Source organism: Corvus brachyrhynchos, unplaced genomic scaffold, assembly GCF_000691975.1.
Source record: "Corvus brachyrhynchos isolate BGI_N302 unplaced genomic scaffold, ASM69197v1 scaffold481, whole genome shotgun sequence".
Lineage (NCBI taxonomy): Eukaryota > Metazoa > Chordata > Aves > Passeriformes > Corvidae > Corvus > Corvus brachyrhynchos.
The window spans coordinates 53,386-75,160 of record NW_008236261.1 but is presented as its reverse complement, the minus strand read 5'-3'; the positions used below and the strand labels follow the sequence as shown (position 1 = coordinate 75,160).

General features: G+C 41.5%; 1 protein-coding gene across 1 annotated transcript in view; it reads left to right on the top strand.

Annotated features, from left to right (window-relative positions):
• Nucleotides 1-21,775, top strand: part of UNC80 (unc-80 homolog, NALCN activator) — a 140,158-nt gene that overhangs the window by 69,336 nt on the left and 49,047 nt on the right. Inside the window, 11 exon segments of the mRNA XM_017746990.1 lie at nt 4-34; nt 5,262-5,362; nt 8,099-8,296; nt 10,342-10,449; nt 11,162-11,300; nt 15,646-15,827; nt 16,196-16,327; nt 16,854-17,040; nt 18,053-18,184; nt 18,703-18,846; nt 20,196-20,296. Coding sequence (XP_017602479.1) covers nt 4-34; nt 5,262-5,362; nt 8,099-8,296; nt 10,342-10,449; nt 11,162-11,300; nt 15,646-15,827; nt 16,196-16,327; nt 16,854-17,040; nt 18,053-18,184; nt 18,703-18,846; nt 20,196-20,296 — 1,455 coding nt within the window.

Genomic DNA, 21,775 nt, shown 5'->3' with positions numbered 1-21,775 from the left:
CTCAAATCTGAGGCTGGCTTCGAGGAGAAAAAAGGTTTGTCAGCACAATCAGGCTTTTGTAGTCTCAGGGCTTGTGAAGTGGCGCTTGATTTTGTGTTTTCATTTGCACAGACTGTTGAAAAGCAGGCAGCCATGGAGTCACGTGGCTTTAAATAATTTCCGAGATACTTCTGGCCTTCAGGGTTACATATAATGAATGTGAGAAGCAAAGATGTTAAATTTTATAAAACAGTGCTATGACTGAAATTGATTGAAAGTTTTGCACTCTTGCTAAAAAGAAGCAATCCTTTTTTGAAACTGTCTCTAAGTGGGATGCTGAGAGAAGCATCACTATTTGATTCATTGTAAAAAAAAAGATCAAAAGTGGTGTTATTTGGTTTTTTTCAAGTCACAGCTTTTCATTTAGGGGAGATCACAGATAAAAGGGAAAATTGGTATTTTTCTGTGGAAAATCTGTATCAGTTTGGAAGTCATGGCATCACAAAAAATTTGTGTAATTGGTCTCTTGAATTCTTTGCTACCACATGAAAAATACATGTGGCTTTTGATGGCTAGCAGATTGATGTTACCAACATATCGTGTACTGTACAAGCAAACTCCAAGCTCACTGTGTTTGCTGAGAATAGCAGATCGTTTCCATTTTTGAGCCATCTCATGCGAGACTCACCTTATATCTGATGGTACAAGTGTTGCAATACAATATAGTCATCATGTGTATTTGCAATTAGAGACTAAACTTCCAGATACTTACCTCTAGATGACCTGCTAACAAGTTTCCTAGAAATATTTACATTCTGTCTCATAATAGTAATTTACAGATGCAGGTATTTGAATGATAATTTTGATGATTGCTTGAAAAGTATAAATGTTTAATGATTGTTTCACAACAGTGGGGTCTGTGGCTGGTTTTCCTCTAGGAACTGTAATGTCTATTAATGATTTGGAGGAGATTTTATTGACTTCTAGGTGCTTTGGGTAAAGTTTGTGTTGTCTTCAGCTGTGACCTTGCCACAGTAACTGGAGAAAATATTAGAAATTATTCCAAGACTTGCATGGTATGAAATTTTCTCCAAAACTGTGTGTCCGGTGGGCCAGTTACTTCTGTGCAGACTGATGGGTACCCACTTAAAAAACGTGAGCTGGATAAATTGATGCTCAACCTTATTTTGTCTACTCTTGGTGTATTAGCAGCCCAGAAAAACACAGCCTTATGGTCTATCTGATAGTCTAAGATGTGTGGAATAAGATGTCTCTACCTATTTAGATGAGGAAAAGTTTGGGTTTGGTGTTGGGTTTGTTTTGAGGATAGTTATAACAATTGCTTGAAACATTTTTAAGCTTTTCAGGGAACAGTCCCACTCACTGGGCTGCTACCTGAGTGGGGGAATACCATCAAGCATGCAGTCCTGCCGGAAACTGCTGGTGGAAAGTCTCTAACTATCCTGGTTTTGTTAGAGACAATGCTGACTGAGCTTTTCCTTTGCATGTTACTGTGCTACAGGTGTAATGTATTTTTGCAAAAATAGTATTAACTTTCTGCATCCTTTTCTTGGTTAAACTACATATTTCTGCAGTTTTATTTGGGTTTTCTTTCCATTATCCCTTTTCCCTAAGCTGTCATGTAGTTTTCCTTTACTAAAGCTGCCTCTTTACTGCATTTTAGACATGGGGAAAGTGACTATGGTAGGAAGGTTGAATCCTAATATACCTTGGCAAAAATGTAATTCCCCTATTTTAGAAGCCAAATAAATGCAAGATAATGATGTACTTTAAAATTACAATAATTAGTTTCTTTTCTCTGGCCACAACATATCCTTCTGGAAATCCACCTGGGCCAAACACTACAGATGCAGAGGCATCTTTCATAATCTACACTTTTCTAGAGAAGAAAACATTGTTGTGTGAATGTAACTAAATTTTGATTGCCTGTAGTGAGAGGTTTCTTTATCTCAAACTCTTTGATGAGTACTAATCTGTTTCCCTTCATTTTTCCGGACTATTAAAAATTTTGCTCTCATTGCTCCCCCCAGGCATGGTTTAGCAGCTATCCAAAAGCCACGGGTTTACTGTATAGAATCTGCTCCAGGTAGGTCTGAAATACAGACACTACAGCTAGGTAGATGCAGGCTCTCAGATGATCGTATGTACTCCTTGGGTGCCAAAATGGGATTCTGCAGACTTCATGAAAGGCAATTACAAGTGCTCAGCAGTTTGGCATTTGTGGGGCTGATCTGAACATTATTCAAGCAGTAGCAATTGCTAAGGAACTCAGCATGGTCACTTGGAGGGAGATTCTTTAGTCACTCAACAGTGGTTTGCCAACTTATTTGTGAGGACTAAGGAGTAGCTCTCAAAACGTATCCAGCTGTCTTTGACCAGGATGCTAGCTACTGAAAATGGGAGTGGGAATTCTGTTCAGGAGGAATTGGGGGCAATCTCAGGAGTAAAGATGTGTTTGCTTTATCCTGAAGCCAAAATACAATTCTATTTAAATATTTAGCTTGCCCATGGTATTCAAAAAGCTCTGTTCTGTTCATTCCCAAGCACACACCAAAAGGTAATTGATCAGAGGTGGCCTTGCCTGATTAGATCTGCAGTAAAATGACTGAGTGTTGCAACATTTGGACTGACATACTGCCATGTACTGCCTTTGAACTAAGAGGAGAATGAAAGTGCAAACAGTTGGTGCTTTGAACATTGAACCATTCCATGTTTGTGCTCATCAAAAATGCAGAGTGTCAATGGATGTTGTTAATGCCTGAAAGCTGCTGATTTGTCTGAAGGAGAGGATCTACGTGCTCCTGTTTCCTCTAAAGCATTCTAATGATGAAGAGTAACATGCAGAGACATGGATTTATGCGAATCTAACATCAAAGAAGCCTTGCGTGCTAGCCTCATGAAGCAGACTACCCCTCTTGCAGTCACACATGCTATATGAATAAATAATTGATTCTACTGTAGAGCTCAGCAAGGTTTACAGGGCCCAGGCCCACAGGAAAATAGGTTTGTCCAAGGTGCCTTGTTCATGCCTGGGATTCAGCCAGCTATCCCAAGCAAGAGGTGATTCTGCACTAATGTAAACTCCAAGGTCTGGGAAAGAAAACTGCAATTTACATCCATTGGGCAGATTCTGCTTCCTGGCAGTAATTGACTAAAAATTGGTGTGAATTGTAGGATTTTCTTATCCATGTTTTGGGGTTCTGTTAGTGCAGATCACTCTACTTGCTGGTAGTTGAACAAGGGCTAATTCCAAATACAGACAAGGCCTGAGGTGATGTACCAGATCTCCAGGATATGAGGTGTTGAACACATTTTTGTGAAGCATCTTTACTGCCTGATTGATCGAGCTGCATTGGCGGTGGCTTTGGAGGAAGCCTCTGATCCCACATTCCTTGGCAGAAGAGAAGATGCTGCAATACAGGCTGGCAGCAAAGGGTTGGGAGGGTGGGGAGGGCCAGGATCTCTTTCTTTTTTAAATGGGGAAAAATTAAGGGGAAAAAAGTCCTCTTTTATTCTTTTAATACAGTTCCCAGCAGGAAGATCAGGATAGGAGGCTCCCGCTTGCTCCAGATTAAAGGAACCCGCAGTTTCCGGGTGAAGAAGGGGGGTTCCCTTTCCAGCATTCGCCGGGCCGGCAGCCTAAAGAGCACCAAGTTATCACGGCAGGACTCAGAGTCTGAGAATGAGGAGCTGCAGCTGTCCCACAGCAGGGACACTGTCACTGATATAGGTAACTTAGATGAGAGGGTGGAAAGGGAGGGGACAATAGGAAGGACCTAAACTCTTGATGTGATTGCAGCAGAGCTAGAAATGACAAGAGATCCCCACCTCTGCAGGCTAGGAAAACTCTAGAGCTCTCTTCAGGGGCTGCCTGGACTAGGGCCTGAGAGGAACAGGGTACAAATCCTGGGTGCAGTGTAGACCACAGATTGTCAATTCACCACTGTGTTAGAGCATGAGCTCTTAGAATGCTGTCCGGCCAGCTAAACACTTGCTGTCTTTAGGGTGGCACATGTATATAGCACATATCCCTGTGTATGTATGTAAGCACATACACCCCCCCCAAAATCATAGAGTATAATGAATACATGAGGTCATATGTTTATATGATGTTTTATTGTCCATAGCAACAGATTTGCTATATGTGTGTGTGTATATATATATATATATAAACACATATATATTTAGGCATATACTTCATATTCTGTGTTGGATATGATGGCATAAGCATGTCGGGTGGCATGTAAAATACATATTCCTTTATGCAGAATATAATGTTCACATGCTACATACTGTATTTCTAAATGCTGGCATATACATCTATTTTTGTTGTTTACAGCTGCTTTCCTTGGTCTTTAAAAGACGGATGTCCATACATTTGTCTTATGGAAACAAGATGTGCATCCTACTCTCTGAAATCTCCATCACAGTTGAACTAAAGGGCTTCCCTTCACTATCAATGTTAACCAAAAACTGTGAATATATTTGGAGCTGAAATAACCTCCAAGTTTAACGGTCATTTTTATGTTCCCCAAAAGATGCTTTAGCAGGTGAACATGGAGAGTAGGATTGCCAATTCTGTAAATCTTGACAAGTCACAGTTCACTTAAAGAAGAGAAGAAGGGTAAAACAAAAGTTACCTCAGGCCAACTTTTAACATCATTAGTATTAGTTTTATAGGAGGCCCATAGGGTATGAAGTGGCTAGGGGAAACACAGGAGTCAGTGAAATTCTCAGGAAAATCTCTTCCTTGGATGAGTTCTAAAGCATTCTAGTGTTCTAGAACCAGGATTTTTTTCCCCTTTCATCCCCATGACATTAGCAGTTTCTATGGGCAATTAGCAGGGACTTTGCCCGTTGGCATTTCCAGTTGGATGCCACTTCTGGTTGGATTTTTCTTGATGTTTTAACCACAGAGCCCAGTCAATGCAGATCACTAAACCAACCATTTGCAGCATCTGAATGGTGCAAAGAATTGGTTTTGATGGTTTTGGGTTTTCCATTTCCCTTCCATTAAAGAAAAAAAACAGGGAGGGAGAAATGTTTGCTACTGACAAGATGGCCTGTGGGCCAAGTCCAAATAGTTCTTGTAAGTGTCAAGCCAGCACAGGACTGGGGAGGGATGTCCAAATGCAGTCTTTTGAGTGTGACATATTCTGTGTACTCTCATCTGCTCCCACAAGGCTGGCCTGGCTTACAAGTGCTTAAAGCACATAGGGAGCAATAAAAACAACAACTTTTTGGGTATTTTTCTTTTGAAGAAGGGAGCCCTTGGAGTGCGAGTGAACCCAGCATTGAACCTGAGGTACTGAGCAACACAGGTGTGGAGGAGAACTATCATCGGAATATGTCGTGGCTGCATGTAAGTACAAGTTGCCAGCAGTGCTCTCAAGGATGGAATTTTCAATAGAAAAACCTTTGTCTGGCAATAACCAGATCACAGTTTGTACTTTTTCCATAATAGCATCAAGGATCTCAAACATTAAGCAAGCTGTGACCTTTGGAAATTCAGTTTGCCATTTCTAAAATGAACTTAAATCTCCTTCTCTCTAGTTCATATATTTAATTTTTTTTCTCCCTAGGTGTGCAGGGACAGCCATATTACTTCAGCTGAAACATATATTAGCTCAGTACCTTATCGCCAGCATGGCCAGTAGTGTGTATTTCATGGAGAGCAACAGAATGGGCTACAGTGTGAGCTGGGCCCCCAGCTTCTGAGAAGTGGCATTTTAGAAGCTACTCATGTAGGCCAACAGAGCCTTGTATAGTTTTGACTCTGTCCAACAGAGGAGTACAGGAGTATACAGGGAGTACAACAGTGCAGATGCAGTTTGGTCATGCAGGGTCTAAGGCATCCCTTTGGACAATCTCTGTTCCTGTGATTTAGACTTGCCAGAATTCAGTTGGGCAAGTTTACACTGCTCAATCCTCTGGTGTCCAAGGAGTGCACAGCGCTATGTGTGTTCCCTCATGACATGCCAGGATAGTGTGGTATGGTCAGTGTGTCGTGCACACACCTTGGGTTGACTCGCTGTGCAATGATTGGTGGTGTCCTGCGCATGTGTGCGAGGACAGACACCTTTGACCTTGTTGCCTTTGGGAAAGACAGCTGTCAATATAGACTTGATATCTCCCTTTTTTCCCCAGATATTTCACACAGACTGCTCTCAGCTACCCAATTCCTATGGGGTGTGGGCAAGAACAGGCTTAAGCTAATACTTTGGGGTCAGAAGGAGTTCTTGATAGCTGTCTTTTTTGTATGAGGCTGGCAGGGCAAGGAACTTGAATGTCATGTCTTCCAACTGAGTACCTCAATCTCTGCAGTACCCTGCTTTCTGTCAGTACTCTAATGCTCTTGGTAATTATTACATCTCATTTGGAAATTCCAGTGTACTAAACTGAGTATGTTAGACATAAATGTATGTATTAGATGCTGCATCACTAGAGGATAAGGGAATTTCCCTAGTTAGCAGCTTAAGATAAATTATGGTGCCCTTGCTCATTGTGGGAGGATGCATGAACTCATGAATTCTGAAGGAAGCTTGAGATGTTTGTCTCACTTTACATGTGATTAGCTTGCATGGGAGAAAGAAAAATTTGAAAAATCACCTGTTCCGGTTAATGACACACAAGTACCAATCTTACAAGACAAGGTTATTTTTTTCATTTGTTAGAAAGAAGGTGTGAGTAGATGGTCACTAAAACTACAGTCAAAGCAAAAGCCTGCTTTATTTATTTGTCACAAGCAAACAACTCAAAAGGATCACTGGTTCCAATTGCTGCTATGAAGCCACCAGTATTTCCTTTACCTGTCCTTTAGGCAGCCTGGAGTCTGGTGTGCTCACTCTGTGTCAGTGTACCATTACAGCAATTTATAAGATTGGACCAGAGGCTAGTAGTTCAACATAGTGCTGCTATACAATTTGCATATTGATACAAATATTGAGTTATTCTTTATTGACCCCAAAATGATAGGAGGCCAGAACAAGGAGACAATCACAGGAATCCCACAGCCATTACACAGATTTGTTTTAGATTAAGTTCCTGACATTTTTAGAAGCTAAAATATTTTAAGGTTGAGAATGATTTGGCAGCCCAGAGAGAGCCGGCAGACTGCAGCTGCACAGACATAGACACAGTGGATGGAAAATTGGGATAACTTCTGGTAGTTCTGGGTGCTTCTGCGCTGGGTTGTGGGGTGAAGAGATAGATTCGTAAAGACCTCTTAAGACCTACAGTGTGAATGGCTTGGAGAGGCCTGTGTATTTTCCTTAGAGTGCTAATAAGAGGCTGGGTTTGTGTGCAACACGAAGACCAATGTACAAAGAGCTGCTGGGCTGAGCTTTGCTCCTCTGGCAAGAAACCATCTGAGTTACACCAGAGAGGGGTCACTCAAGTGGAGACCTGCCAAGGCTATCTTTAATTAAGTAGTTTAGGGACTGATACCAGTGTTTCTGCAGCAAAGCATGGCTCAGAATAGCTAAATTCCAAAATATTTACCTGATTTTTAGATGAGTTTTAGTACTCCTTTCTGCCATATGGCATCACTAGTAAAATAGCAACTGAGCCTGCTACCATACAGTTGGGCTCGATGGGTCTACCCAATGACAGTGAAGGAAGCATATGCAGAGCAACTGACACAGCTTATTTCTATTTGAGAGCATACTGAGATATTTCCCTTTGCACCCCTTGAAGGAAACTAACCCCCAAACATGGTGGGTTTGCAGCTTTAATGACAATTGGCTAGTTGACAGTTTCCAGTCCAAGCTCTCATCTTAGAGTGGTGATACAACAGCTTTTGTGCAAACTGAGAGGATGCTGGTTTCCTCAGCCTTAACCTTGCCACCACCCAAATATACACATCTATAGCAGCTCTGTTTCTTTGCTTTGTTAGTACTGTTGTTTCTTTAACCATTCCCAGCTAGTTTGCAAACCCCTTGTAAGTATGAAGATCTGCACAGACACACATACCTTTTTAAAGCTGTGTTGAGCTTCACACCTCCCTAGCTAGGCAGAGGAAAAGTTAGCTTGACTGTCCCAGTCACTGGCTCTGTAACTCCATTTTCTATAAGTAACTATTTCCTTTTTAAATTTCCAGGTTATGATCCTGTTATGCAACCAGCAAAGTTTCATCTGTACCCACACTGACTACTGTCACCCACACTGCTACCTCCATCACAGCCGGTCCTGTGCTCGCCTTGTCCGGGCCATCAAACTGCTGTATGGAGATACAGTGGACTCCATGCGAGAAAACAGCACATTGAACAATATGACAAGAGGCAAAAAACAAAAGGAAGTGAGTACATGGAAAAAGCAGAATGTTTTAGGATTTGTCCAGACAAGTCATAACTGCCTTCAAAAATTGCATAATGTACTCATACAGTTCTTTCGTGACAAAATGAATACAGCTTTTCCTGAGCTTAGCTTTGCTGTAAAAAACCCCAGCAATTAAGTCATTCAGCATTATGTAAGGAATGTAATTTATATTGACTGGGATGAATCTTAGTTGCTGATAAGGTAATTTAAAAGCTTATAACCTGACTTCAATTTTAGTGTTCTTTTGTGGCCTCTAATCACCACCCTGTGGACTCTGTCTCTCTTTGTGTTTTTTCTTATCTGTTAGTAAGAATCACTCTTGAAATTCTTGTAAAATCTTGTGTAATTTCTTTCTTTTATGTTTGAGCTCTCACCTGTTCCAAGAGTTGTATACATTAGTCTTTAATGTTTGTCTCTTTAGTGATGGACTTTTAGTGACCATTTCTGCAGGATATTCAGACAACTTTGTGCCTTTTTATGTATAAAAGTGTACCTTTAACTTTAATGGAAATACATTTCTGCTTTCAGGGAAGTGCCCACCCAGGCACCAACTGAGTCATGTCAACAGTTACACCTGAGCAGTTATCCTGAATATTTTCAGAGCCATTCAACTAATTTGCAGTAACATTGAAAACAAAAGTGTTTATGAAACTGTAATGAAGGTTTCAGTTGGGTAAAAAGGCTATCATCCCTGGCAGTGGCATATGAAGGAGAAAAATTCATTATGTTTCTTCATCAACCAGGAGATAGTTTGTTTCTTGTCAATTTAGAAAACTGAAGGATATTTTTACGGAAAAAAGCACAGAGCAGGTGAAACAGAAGCTAGTGTTTCTTCTTTCCTGAAAACTGTAAACCCCATATATTTCCTCTAGCACGGAAAAGCACGAGTTATTTAGAAAGAGAGGCAGTCATTTCCTCTGCAGAAGGTAGGCAAGAGATGAGTAGCTGGTATGTTTCATTAAAGGTAGCAAAAGAACTGTGCATTTCTGTGTGTTGTTTCATCTCCAACTTTGAATTGCAAGACAGAGATATTCTTCAAACCATCAAAGCATTTAGGAAACAGCAGGAAAAAAGAATCTGGGAGGCGGTGAGGTTTCCTACAAACACATGCAGGATGTTTGCACAGACCTCACTTCCAGAGAGCAATTTACAATCTTTGCTTTTTTCATAATCCAAGAAAGACCTGGAAGGCTGGAGTGTGTCCAGAGAAGGGAACAGAGATGAGGAAGGGGCTGGAGCACCAGGAGTAGCTGAGGGAGTTGAGGGAGCTCAGCCTGGAGAAAAGGAGGCTCGGGAGGGAATTTCTCTGTCTCCACAACTCTCTTACAGAAGGGTGCAGCCAGGTGGATGTCTTTGCTCCCTGGAAACAAGGGACAGGATTGAGTGGAAATGGCCTCAAGTTACACCAGGGGAGGTTTAGATTGAATATTAGGAAAAACTTCTTCTCTGAAGGGTTTGTCCAGCCCTGGCACCGGCTGCCCAGGGAGGCGGTGGAGTCACCATCCCCTGGAGGGCTTTAAAAAATGTGAGGATGTAGCACCTGGGGACATGATTTAGTGGTGGAGTTGTCAGCATTAGACTATTGGTTGGACTCGATCTTAGAGGTCTTTTCCAACATCAGTGATTCTATGATTCTGTGAGAAGACTCATTCTGCACACTGAACACTTCCACTGGTAATTTTTCAGAGGGAAGCTGTAGACTTTTTGCCTCTGACCTGCTTCACTAAATGCATGAATGTACCACCGGTGAAGATCACACAGAGAACATTCCCATTCTTCATTTGGTTTCCTGGCTTCTGCTTTAAGGTTTTATTGAGAAAAGCATTGTTAAAAAGAAAAGAAAATTGGATGAGATGTGTGGTCTTCCTGAATCTAGGCCTTTTTCCAGCAAAGAACAAGGTTTTGTGCTACAGCTCTGGTACCACATGGTTTCTAGTGTATGGAAATTCCTCTTGTACGTAATCTCCTTTTCTACATTTTGAGAAATATAAATGTGAACTCCACTTTCTTTTTCTTTCCTTCCAGTGCTCAGACAAGTCATGCTTGAGAACTCCTTCTCTTAAAAAGAGAGTGATCGATATCAACTTGGAAGGAAAGAAGGACTCTGGAATGCTAAAATACGTCAGGAATCAGGTACTGATTAGGCCATACACTAGTTAGGGAGGCAGATATATAGGTGCCAGGTTAAACTGCAACAAGAAGGAAAATATATATGGATTCCCAAGCCCATGTGAAGAACTGTTCCTGAATATCAGTCAGTTCAGCCACACATCTTTTCCCCATCTGAGTTATATCAAATTTAAACCTCTTAAGGAAACATGGTCAAAGAATCCTTTAAACATTTAGCTGCATTAAATCACAGTCTGCATCTCTAGCTTTCCATAGTGACATATGCGCCAAAGCTGGGGATACAAAAAAAAACCCGTAGATATATTTAACTGCAGCCTGTCAGTTTACACTATTAGTTTTCCTTGTTCTTACTTGTTCAGGGTTCCTGAAGAAGCGAAAGACTCTTCATAGACTTGTTCTTAGTGAGATTTTCATGGACCTGTATTGCTGTTTGTGCACCACTTTGTGAGAGTTTGACTTTCCTTCTGTCCTCTTTTTTGGTGTTTTGGTGATGTGAGGAACAAGCAAAAGACTCCAGGAACTAGCTTGCAAACACCGCCTTTTCAGTATAGGCTGAAAGACACATCCCTCTATGGAGCATTTTCTGAAATGGATGAACCTAGAGGTTATTGGTGGGTAATTTGCAGACCAAAACCAGGGTAAAATTACTGAGTGTGTTCTCCCTGTTGATAGTTTTACACAGCTCAGCCCTAAGGCATGGCTTGGTTTTTTGCAGGTAATGAGCCTCTCCCCTGCCCCTTTGTCACTGCTGATCAAGGCAGCTCCTGTCCTCACAGAGGAGATGTACGGGGACATCCAGCCAGCAGCATGGGAGCTCCTGCTCAGTGTGGATGAGCACATGGCTGGAGCAGCAGGTAAGAGAACCAAACCACTTAGGATGGCTGCTGTGGCTGCACAACTCGCATTTGATCACAGGACTCTGCAATTTTGTAGTGGATGAATGTGAATGCCACCAAGGGTTTCTTGGGGGCTGTTTGGTGTTCACAGACATTTGTGTGGTTTTGTGCTCTGTGGAAAAGAGGTGGTCAGAAGGGTCAGGAGAGCATTCTCTCTGAGGCCTTGGATGTGGTGGATGTTTGGTGAACATCAAAATTAGTGTCTGTGTTCAGTTTGGTTTGTAGGCAGAGGAAACCTAGTGATTCAGTCTGTCCAGAGTCTACTAGAGCATTCTGTAAGTTGCCTCATGGAAATGTTAGTACCCGTTGAGAGCTCATACAAAAACTGAGACAGGGAATGAGAATGAAACTATCATAGCTCCTGTTATGCTGAAAGGAAAATTCTCATATTGCATGGAGACAGCAGCATTTGTCATTAAGTACTGTTATGGTATGGTACTTATCTAAATTTTCCATTTCCACTTGGTTTTAAAGTGTACCGATGATTGCTGATGACATATAGTTGAGAGCATCTTTAAGACAGATAGTTAGCACATAATATACCTATGAAAGTAGTACTTTGAAATTGTGCACATGGGATGAAATTTACTACAATAAAATATAAAATTATTTTATTGCCAAGTAGTAAGAATTCTTCTGCTAAGGGCTTGGATCTTCTCCCATGGAAATGATCTAGGTTCAGAGTTTATCCCTTGGCCAAAAGATGACTGACCTAATGATCAGCTGTGAAAAAATAAAGGCAGTCAGGATGTGTCAGAAGAGGTATTTCATTAGCGATTCATAGTATTAATGCTATTGTAAAGCATGATGTACAATTACCTAGAACACAGCACTTTCAGTGCACAGTTTTGGTCACTGAAGTAAGATATTTATGTGTAACAGATGCTGTTAGGACAGAAGTAAGAATGAAGAGCCTATATGATAAGGATATTTATTTAATGAGTTCAAATGAAGAGTGAGAGGGTATATCTTTACGCTCCATAATGACAGAACACCAGGCAAAGAGAAAGCATTATTTAATTGTTATTTAAATAAATATTTGTTAGACTAGAAGGAAGGTGAATAATAACTTTTTATGGCTTCTTTCACATGGAAAACAGATTTCTAACCACCAGAAAAGAAAACAAAAGCCTTTTGGTTTAAGAGCTTGTGAAAGGGATTACATTATGTGACTCAGGAGGTCCCGTCTAGTCTTACTGTCCTGTCCAAACATTCCTAGTCAGTGTGTGCTAATGTGAGATGAACAGAAATCATGAGCCAAGCCTTAGAAACTGTCAACATCCTTCACACACAAAGTTTACTTAAATAAAGCATAAATTAATTTTAAGCCAATCTCACACAACTTTCAAATTTTATCTTTCTCCTCACCCAGCATTCAAGGAAATGGCTGAAAGATTTCCTCCTTTTACAGATTTCCATACCTATAGGGGCAGTGCCAGGTGTTCTTTCATGGAAGATTAAGTTACAGACATTTTTATCAAAAGCTGTTAACAATGCAAGAGTTTTGAAGTGCTCTTTGAACATCACTCCCCTTTCCACCACATTTCAACAGTACACCAGGCCTTTATTTTCCAAAACTAGCAATGAATTCTTCCCTGAAGTCCATTGTTTGAACCCCCCTTTCTCATGTTCTTCAGGTTTCACTCACTTCCATCTACTCTACCAGTGCACAGACCACTTCTTCAGCTCACTGGTCTTTCCTGTGCTCTGCCTTTAACTTTTGCCTTTCCCAGGTCAAATGTGTAGACAGGAAGAGAAAGGAGCAAAATAAAGAGAAATAATCTGTCTGGTGCAGTACTCCTTTCCCCCCTTCAAGTCCCTTTCTGAGGGAATAATTTTGGATACTTTTTTAACTCTATAATCTTAGAAGTCCTTTTCAACCTTAATGATTCTATGATTCTAGTAAAAAATTTGCATGGGTGTTGGAATTGAAAAAAGTCCGTGGACTCCAGCATGGGGAGAAATTGCAGTCCAAAACCAATGTGGTTGATAAGAGCAAGCTCTGTTTATTAGGAATCCAAAGGCACTTACATAGTATACCAGCTTGTTAACTCTTAAGTGGCTTAAAACTTACCAAGCGCATTTCTGCTTCTACATAATTGGACTTACGTTGGCAAGCTTCTACAGTTATGTTATGATTAAAAGAATTCAGAGTTCACCCTCCCTTCTCTCCCGGTTAGCACATCTTATCAGCACAGCTGCATCGCTTCAAACTCCCTTCTTTGTTTCTCAGGCTTGGTTCTCACACAAGGATTTTTCTCATGCAGAGTTTTTCTCACACAGGCCTTTTGCTTGCAGGCTCTTGCTACAGTTCTTTTATTGATCCCATAATTCTATCAATGATCCATGTTCCTGATCCTCTAACTATCTCCCAACACATGGGTCGCAGGGTGAAGCTTTGCTGCTCTTCTTAAGGAGTGATGGCTGGCTGCTCCTCCAAAGCCGCCTCTGAAATACATCTTCCTTCTTCTCCCTTTCCTGAAGGGAAGATTAAAATCCATTTGAGGGTCTGTAGTAGTTTTTTTTAGTAGCAGGTGAATACACCCCAAGCAGAAATTGCATTCATCAAGGTCAAGCCCTGAAAACCCCTAATGTTGCTATACAGAAGCTGGATAAAAAGAATGCCTTGTTAATGTACTACAGCACCATCTACTGACCTATCCCAAAGCTCTATTTCTGTTCTTGGTTGCTTCAGCATGAACTCACGCTTTTACGTCAGGCCTAGCAAGACTTGTTATAGTTTGAGAAGATTAGAGAGCAGCAAGTTCCCTGAGCTGGTGAAGCTTCAAGGTCCTCACAGATTTGAGCAGCACCAGGAGCCCAGGCAGTCAGAGAGTAGCCTTGTTTTCCGGCAGTGTGACACACTGCCTCCCATGAGCACAGTTCTGGGGCCTGGCACCTGCTGAAGAAGCATTGAGGAAAATAGAATGGCAAATGTCTTCTTGCTACTGTGGAGGAACAGCCGCCAAATCTAGAGAAATTGTCTCCAGTGCTCTGCGGTGAGCTACTGGTGAAAAAAGCCATGGATTCTCTAAGACCCACTGAACTCCCACAACAATAAATCCCTCTGCTTTTGTCTCCTGCAGTGCCCCTCAGACACCATCTCCATTGATTGGCCTCCATCAGTCTCTATTTTAATTAATGTCTGTTTATATTCAAATATGATCCATTGAAACAACTATGGGTCAGCTTAGCTACCATTGTGCTATTTTGTATGGTCCTTTGTCTTGCTCTGTTTTCTCTTGGAAGCAGATTGGGATCATTGCATGGAGCCCACTTAACTAAGAACTAGTTTTACCCATCAAAATAGTCAGGTGGGCTTCTACTGGGGCACTGTCTCCTGTTCCAGAGTTTCTGTTAAATCAGCCTCGATTAATCAATCAGCACAGAAATCACTTGGAAGTGGAATCTTTGAAAGCCAAACTCAACAGTGCCTTTACTTCAAGAGATGTTTCTTATTTTAAACAAGTTAGGGCTGAGAAGATCAAAGGTGTACTTTATTTTAAAAAGCAGGTTTTCCAGAATAATTTACAAGCTTCACATGCAATTCTGTGTGGCTCCAAAAGGTAGAATCACATGTGCTTGGTTTCATGAAGTGTCGAATTTCCCATATGTTCACTCATTGGAGGAAATAACTTTCAGGGATGGGACTATGCAATTACACAAATTTATTGTTTTAAAATAATAAAACACATCAGTTGAGGCGTGAGATTTTACAGTACCTCCGAATAATGGCGACTAGTCACGAGATTTAGAGTTACATTGTAATTTATAACTTTCTAATCCAATAGGCACTTAAAACGACACTTTGTTTTGGATTAATGACCTATCACCTGTGGCACTTCTCACTGCAATGCAGCTATGCCTTGACCAATAACTTCTCATGTCACGTACACACAGATGTCTCTATTATACCATCTAAATTCTTAACTTAAACTATATAAAATCACACTATTGTATTTAAAACCCTCCACCAGAACACCCAGTGCACATTTTTACTTATAGCTATAGGAACACAGGCTTGTGATCCTTTTGCTTAAGATCTATAAACCTCTGTCAATTAAGCCAGACCTAGTCTCTTCTAGGGTTGTAAATCAAAGCCTCCTTTAATTGCAGGAGTTTCTACTCTTCTGTCTCACACAATGAGGCAATACAATTTTCGCTAGGCCTGGTAGAGTGATGATCCTATTTCTGGAGCCAAGACTGGGTTTCTTTTGGTGCAGGTTTGTACACCTGCGGTTTTTCTTTGCCAAATAAACACATTATTGAGAAACACAGGTGATCAGATGTTCTCTCCCTGCAGCTGCCATGTTCTTGCTGTGTGCTGTGAAAGTGCCAGAGGCCATTTCTGACATGCTGATGTCTGAATTTCATCACCCAGAAGCAGTGCAAAGACTGAATGCCATTCTTAAATTTCACACACTCTGGAGGTTCAGATATCAAGTGTGGCCAAGGATGGAGGAGGGAGCACAGCAGATCTTTAAGGTAGGTAAGAGACATGAAGCATAATGATGATATTTACAGCTTGGCTTGTGGGTTGATGTATAATGACAGACTGCCATGAAACGTCCTGAAACCCTGTTTAGAGAAAAAAAAGATTGTATAAGTCTCACTAGTGGGGGAAGTGATATGAAGAAGTCTTGTATAAAATAGGGAGAATAAAATGGGGACTCAAGTCAGGAGAAATACCAGAGAAGATGTGTGTCATACAAGGTGTTACAGTCCAGGGAGATACGGAGATGAGAAAAATTTGCAGAGTTAATTTGTATCTTGGGTACTTGTGCTCATGTTTAATTAACAATACTGACAATAATAGTTTGCTGTAACAAAATGTCTTTCATGGTTTTTTTTAGATTCCTCCTCCAAGTATAAACTTCACTCTGCCTTCTCCTGTGCTGGGGATGCCATCTGTGCCGATGTTTGACCCTCCCTGGGTCCCTCAGTGCAGCGGGAGTGTGCAGGATCCTATAAATGAAGATCAGTCGGTAAGCAGACATCATGAGAGTAAGCACTGTTTTTTCTCTCTAGAGGTGTGCAGTAAATTAAGCCAAAAGATGCGGATTAACCTCTGACATTGTCTTTTCCAGCTGGGAAAAAATCTAGTATAGTTTGTGTAGGATACAGAGTTTTCTACATGGGCATCAGGCTTTTCTGTTTGTTCACTGAGGTACTGTACTGCACCTCATATCCCCGTGAGAGACACTAACTTAGTCCTTAGGAGCACACAACTTCTCTCTCTCCAAGAGCAGATTTTTTCAATAGAACTGCCTGAGAGAAGATTTTGTTTGCACTGGTTCATATGGTGTCTCCTGGGAGATGCTTGCACCAAGGCTTATTGTAGGCTTATCGCCAGGAAGTCTTCTGGTGAATCTCTGTTCAGCTGACACTAGTCTGGTTTATATTTAGAAACTGAGTTGCTGAATGTCACTGAGGTGAAGCCTCTGTCAGGAAATGTGTGTGTATCTTAACTAACATCTCTAGGCTGTGTTTCTTCTCTCTTCTTCCCAACAGAAGTCATTTTCTGCCCGAGCTGTGTCGCGTTCCCATCAGCGAGCGGAGCATATCCTGAAGAACCTGCAGCAGGAGGAAGAGAAGAAACGCCTGGGCCGGGAAGCCAGTCTTATCACTGCCATCCCCATTACTCAGGAGGCCTGCTACGAGCCATCCTGTACACCAGGCTCTGAGCAGGAAGAAGAAGGTGTGCCCTGGTACCAGGAACTGCATTCCAGGAACCTGAGAGCATTTCCCACCAACACAGAGCACTGCTTAGGGCAGTGATGTCCAGAAAATTTGATTCTTAGTGTTAGAAAGGTCCCAACTATGTCCATTTGTTGAAGAGTCCAAGTCATTGAGAAAAAGTGTATTTGAAAATTAATGCAAGAAAAAGGACAAAACCTTGGATGTAATGAGTTCTTACTGGGTGATAAGGACACTGACCCCATCTGCCTCAACTTCAGTGGAACTTGCCAGCATTTAGTATCTCAAAGTTCCCAGTTTCTTGCAGGAGTTAACACAAGAGAATGTGCAACACTAGGAATGAAATTTGTCTTTCCTAAATTTAACTCTTTATTAATTAAAGAGTGGGAAGAATTCCTCTTTGGCAGTATCTGTCTTAAGAAATGGAACTTAGGATATACTGAATTGCCCCTGGGGTTTTCTGCCTTTATGGTGAATAGTGAGGGAGCTCAGATGACCCGATCAAGCTCAGTACCAAACTTTCAGAGAGCCAAAGTTACATGACATGAATCACAGTAAGCTTAGTCTGTGGGTGTGGAGTTTACTGGCCCAGGCTAACAGAGCACAAAGACTTCACTTAAGGCCTTCCAAGGTATGTGCCTTGAGCGGAGGGTTGATCAGATCTAAGCATCCACTGGAAAATCTGTGAACAGAAATCCCATTTCTTAAGAAAAACTAAGCACCAGCAACAGTGATGGTTAACAGGGAGTGGATGAAAATAAGTATAGCGCCAACTCTGTTACAATGTGATGCACCAGAGCACTGAACACTCTTATGGACCAAAGTTCTGCTGTTCCTAAAGCATGAGCAAATTACCTATCTGACTGATCTCTATAGCTTTTAAATTGTCCGTTTTGAGTGTTACCTGACTTGACTTTTCAGTGTTCTGATTTGGTTGTAATTCCTGTCTGTCAGAAAATTCCCTAAAGTCTGTTGGCTGGATCTGGATTGACATTTCATGTTCTCTTTGTCAGTAGAAGAAGTTGCCAACCTGGCCTCCCGCCGTCTCTCTGTGAGTCCATCCTGCACCTCCAGTACTTCTCATAGGAACTATTCTTTCCGCCGTGGCTCTGTGTGGTCAGTGCGCTCAGCAGTCAGTGCAGAAGGTGGGTGACTTCACTTTGGAGTATTGCCTCCTAGGATTTCATTCACTGGAAGCCTTTCCTGTTGACCTATAAAGCTCTGGCATTTCCTTTTGCCAGATATATTCCCAAGCTTGAGCCACTTTATGAGTTACTGCCCTGCATTATTTTATTCACCCCTGCTGTCACAATAATTTCTTGCAATAATTTCTCTTGCCTCTCATGTTCTATTTGGAGAGTAGTGCCACAGAGAGGACTCTAGCTGAAAAAAGGAATTTTATCAAAAGGAACTGGGTTGCCTACAAGAAAAGAAATCTAAATTGAAAAATTATGTATTCACAATGAAAATTCTTGATCAAGAAATTGGCTGGAGGCTCCATTTCTACTTGGAGATAGCAGTAAACCTGTCATGCTTGCACAGTGAACAGTGTTCTGATCTTTGTTCTTTGTGTAGAGCCGCTAACATAGATGTTTATCTAACCTGCCTGGATAGTAGTACAGTGTATTCCGTAACTCCTCTTCTCTTCTTCTTACTGCTCCAGATGAAGAACACACTACCGAGCACACTCCAAACCATCACGTGCCCCAGCCACCTCAGGCTGTGTTTCCAGCTTGCATTTGTGCAGCAGTGCTCCCCATTGTCCATCTGATGGAAGATGGAGAAGTCCGGGAGGATGGAGTAGCTGGTATTGACATTGACTAAACTTCAAGGGATTGTTGCTTAAGGATAGCAGAACCAGTTTCAAAACTATTTTAATGGAGATTTACAATAGAAATGTATCTTTGTAGGGTTTTTCCTTGTTTTTCCTCCATAATTTATGTTTGGCTTTGAGGGGTTTTGCCCTTTCAGGACCCTAAAAAAACCTCTAATTCAAAAGAAATATTGAGAAGCTGAAAAGGATCTAGTGGGGGGATACAAGGATGGTAAGAGGCCTAATACAAGTGTTCTTTGAGGAGTAATTGCAGATGCTGGGCTTGTTTGGCGTGCTCCAAGGAAACAATGAGTTAGAAGAACACAGATTTAGAGGTTACAACTTGGAAAGTTTGGGTCAGAAACTGGGAAGGAAGTTCATCACCAGGAGCATAATTTCTGTTGATTCTCCATGCATAGGGGTTATCGAACCCTGGTTAGTCATAGTTGACATACCTGGTGTAGGTGACAGTCCTGCTCCAAGTGGGGCTTGGACTGAAGATTTCTGGAGATCTATTCCCACTCATATTTTTTTCTTCCTATGACAAACAGAACACCACCCATATACAGCTTGAAGATTTTGGTTATGGTCTGTGATATCTTTGTAAAGTAATAATATTTGTTTTTTCGAAAATGTTAATACATCATGGACTGTTCTGATTCCTTCATTTCTCATTGCTCATCATGTCAGCTATTTAACTTTCTGTTGCATTTAACTTCCTGTAACATTTAACTTCCTGTTGCATTTTTTATTCAGTTTTAGGTGGATGTAGTCAGCCCTCTAAACAATGTATGTGTCATTTTGTGATCAGGAGCTGAGTACTGAAAACAAAATAATGAATGATTCTATGTTGTTGTTAACCTTCAGAGGTTTGCAAATAATTGCACTTCTGGGAGTTGATTATCAACACAATTCCCTGCTGACTATCCAATACTGTTCACCAACACCAGATAAAATCACTTAATGAATCACCATGAAATTGAACCTATGTACACGAACAAAAAAGTACATGAATTTATATCTTTCAGTTGCTGGATTTTGTCCATCTGGAGTTATGAATCTAAAGAGCTATTTCTTTATTATTCCTTAAATACAGTGGTGAAGTGCTTCCTGTCATATCACCAGTAGTTAGGGAAGGTTCAAATATTAGACCTGTGATTATTATTACTGAGATCACGGCACTGTTTGCCAGGAATCCTGTTGCATCAAATGGGGCCCTGGTGTGTATCAGTATAAAACATAACAGAGGAAGGAAGAAGACTAGGAATGTTTTGTTTAAGTATACCAGTTCAAGGCTTTTCCAAGGGAGATGGTTCTGACCTGGTTTCCTTTCTCTCTTACAGTAAGTGCTGTTGCTCAGCAGGTCCTGTGGAACTGCTTAATTGAAGACCCCTCTACAGTTCTGCGCCACTTCCTTGAGAAGCTCACGATCAGCAATCGACAGGTACACTCTGCCTCTCCCTAGCAGGTGTAAGAACTTCGTAGAGCAGGGGAGAACAGCTGCCAGCAGAATAACTTCGAGAACATCAGTGGAGAAGAACATTTGCTATTATAATGCAGCATGTCATAATTTGGCTTCAGTCTTTATCCGCTGGTGTAAACAGGACACGGCTGATTTATCACCACAAAGGATCTGACTTGCTCCAAGCCAAGCTTTGAGCAGCTGTTTGGTGAACACAGCATAGGCAGTGTTGCCTTCACTCATGCCACTCTATTTGGCTTCTCTGAAAGATCGGGAAGCACTGTGTTTCCATAGCTTATTAAACTGCTTCCAAGTGCATGGCTAAGATTTATGGAAGAAAAGCATACTGGTTCTGACTGGTTGGAAGGCAGGGAGACTCTTCGTATCACTTTCTCAACTGCCGATTTAGTGTATGATATCAGTAGTATCACTGGCTTCAGCTTTCAAGCCACTACCTAAGAACTGAATCTGAAATGAATATTAAACCTGAGAAATGTCAGGAAAGGCTGTGCTTTTGTTCCTTGAGTATGAATGTGTCAGTGGACCTACTATGCCTGAGACTTCTCAACCATTGTCCACAAAGCTTTTATTTGAGTTCAGAAGGTCACGTCTGTTTCATAGAATTGTTCGGGTTGGAAGGGACCTTAAATATCACATAGTTCCAGCCCCTCACCACAGGCAGAGATACCTTCTACTACACCAGGTTGCTCAAACCCCCTTGGAATCTACCCTTAAACACTTCCAGGGATGGGGCATCCACAACGGCTCTGGTCAGAGAGGTTGTTTGTTCAGTACCTTTGAGAAGGAAGCTTGTAAGGTGTCCAGCCTCAGAGACCTCTAAGCCATTGCAATCTGCTGTTTTGCCATCTCTTTGTAGGCCTACTCTGACCACCAGTACAGAACACAGAGAACAGGTGTATTTCCCTGGGAACTATCACCAGGTGTATCACTGCCATGGATTGTCCTATGTATATCCATGCCCACAACACTGGCTCTAATCTGCTGTGGGGTTAGAGGATAAGTTAAAAGACATTTGTGATACTGTCTATCTCTCTTCAGCTGACAGCGGGATTCTGTCCCTTCTATAACCCTTTCGCACCATGAGAAATGTCTTCGTCTACATTTAAGGCAGGCAGTCTCCAAAAGAAGGGAAGTTAGATTCTGTCCACACCTCCCACTCCACAGCCACAGCTATTGAGGTGAGACGAACTAGATTTCACAGATCATCTGAGTAGTCATCAGACGGATAATCACAGGGACAGGAGTGCACAATCAGGATGCTACAGTCAGTACAAATTGCAACAGGAGGTACTGACCTCTCTGAGATAAAATGAGAAAGACACTGGCCTGGGTGCTGTGCTTTGGGCCTTATTTTGCAATATGTGGGAGCAGTAAGAGATGTATAGTTTTACTTCATGCATTGAGAGACAGAGCTGAAGAAGGGACTATGGAAAAATGGGA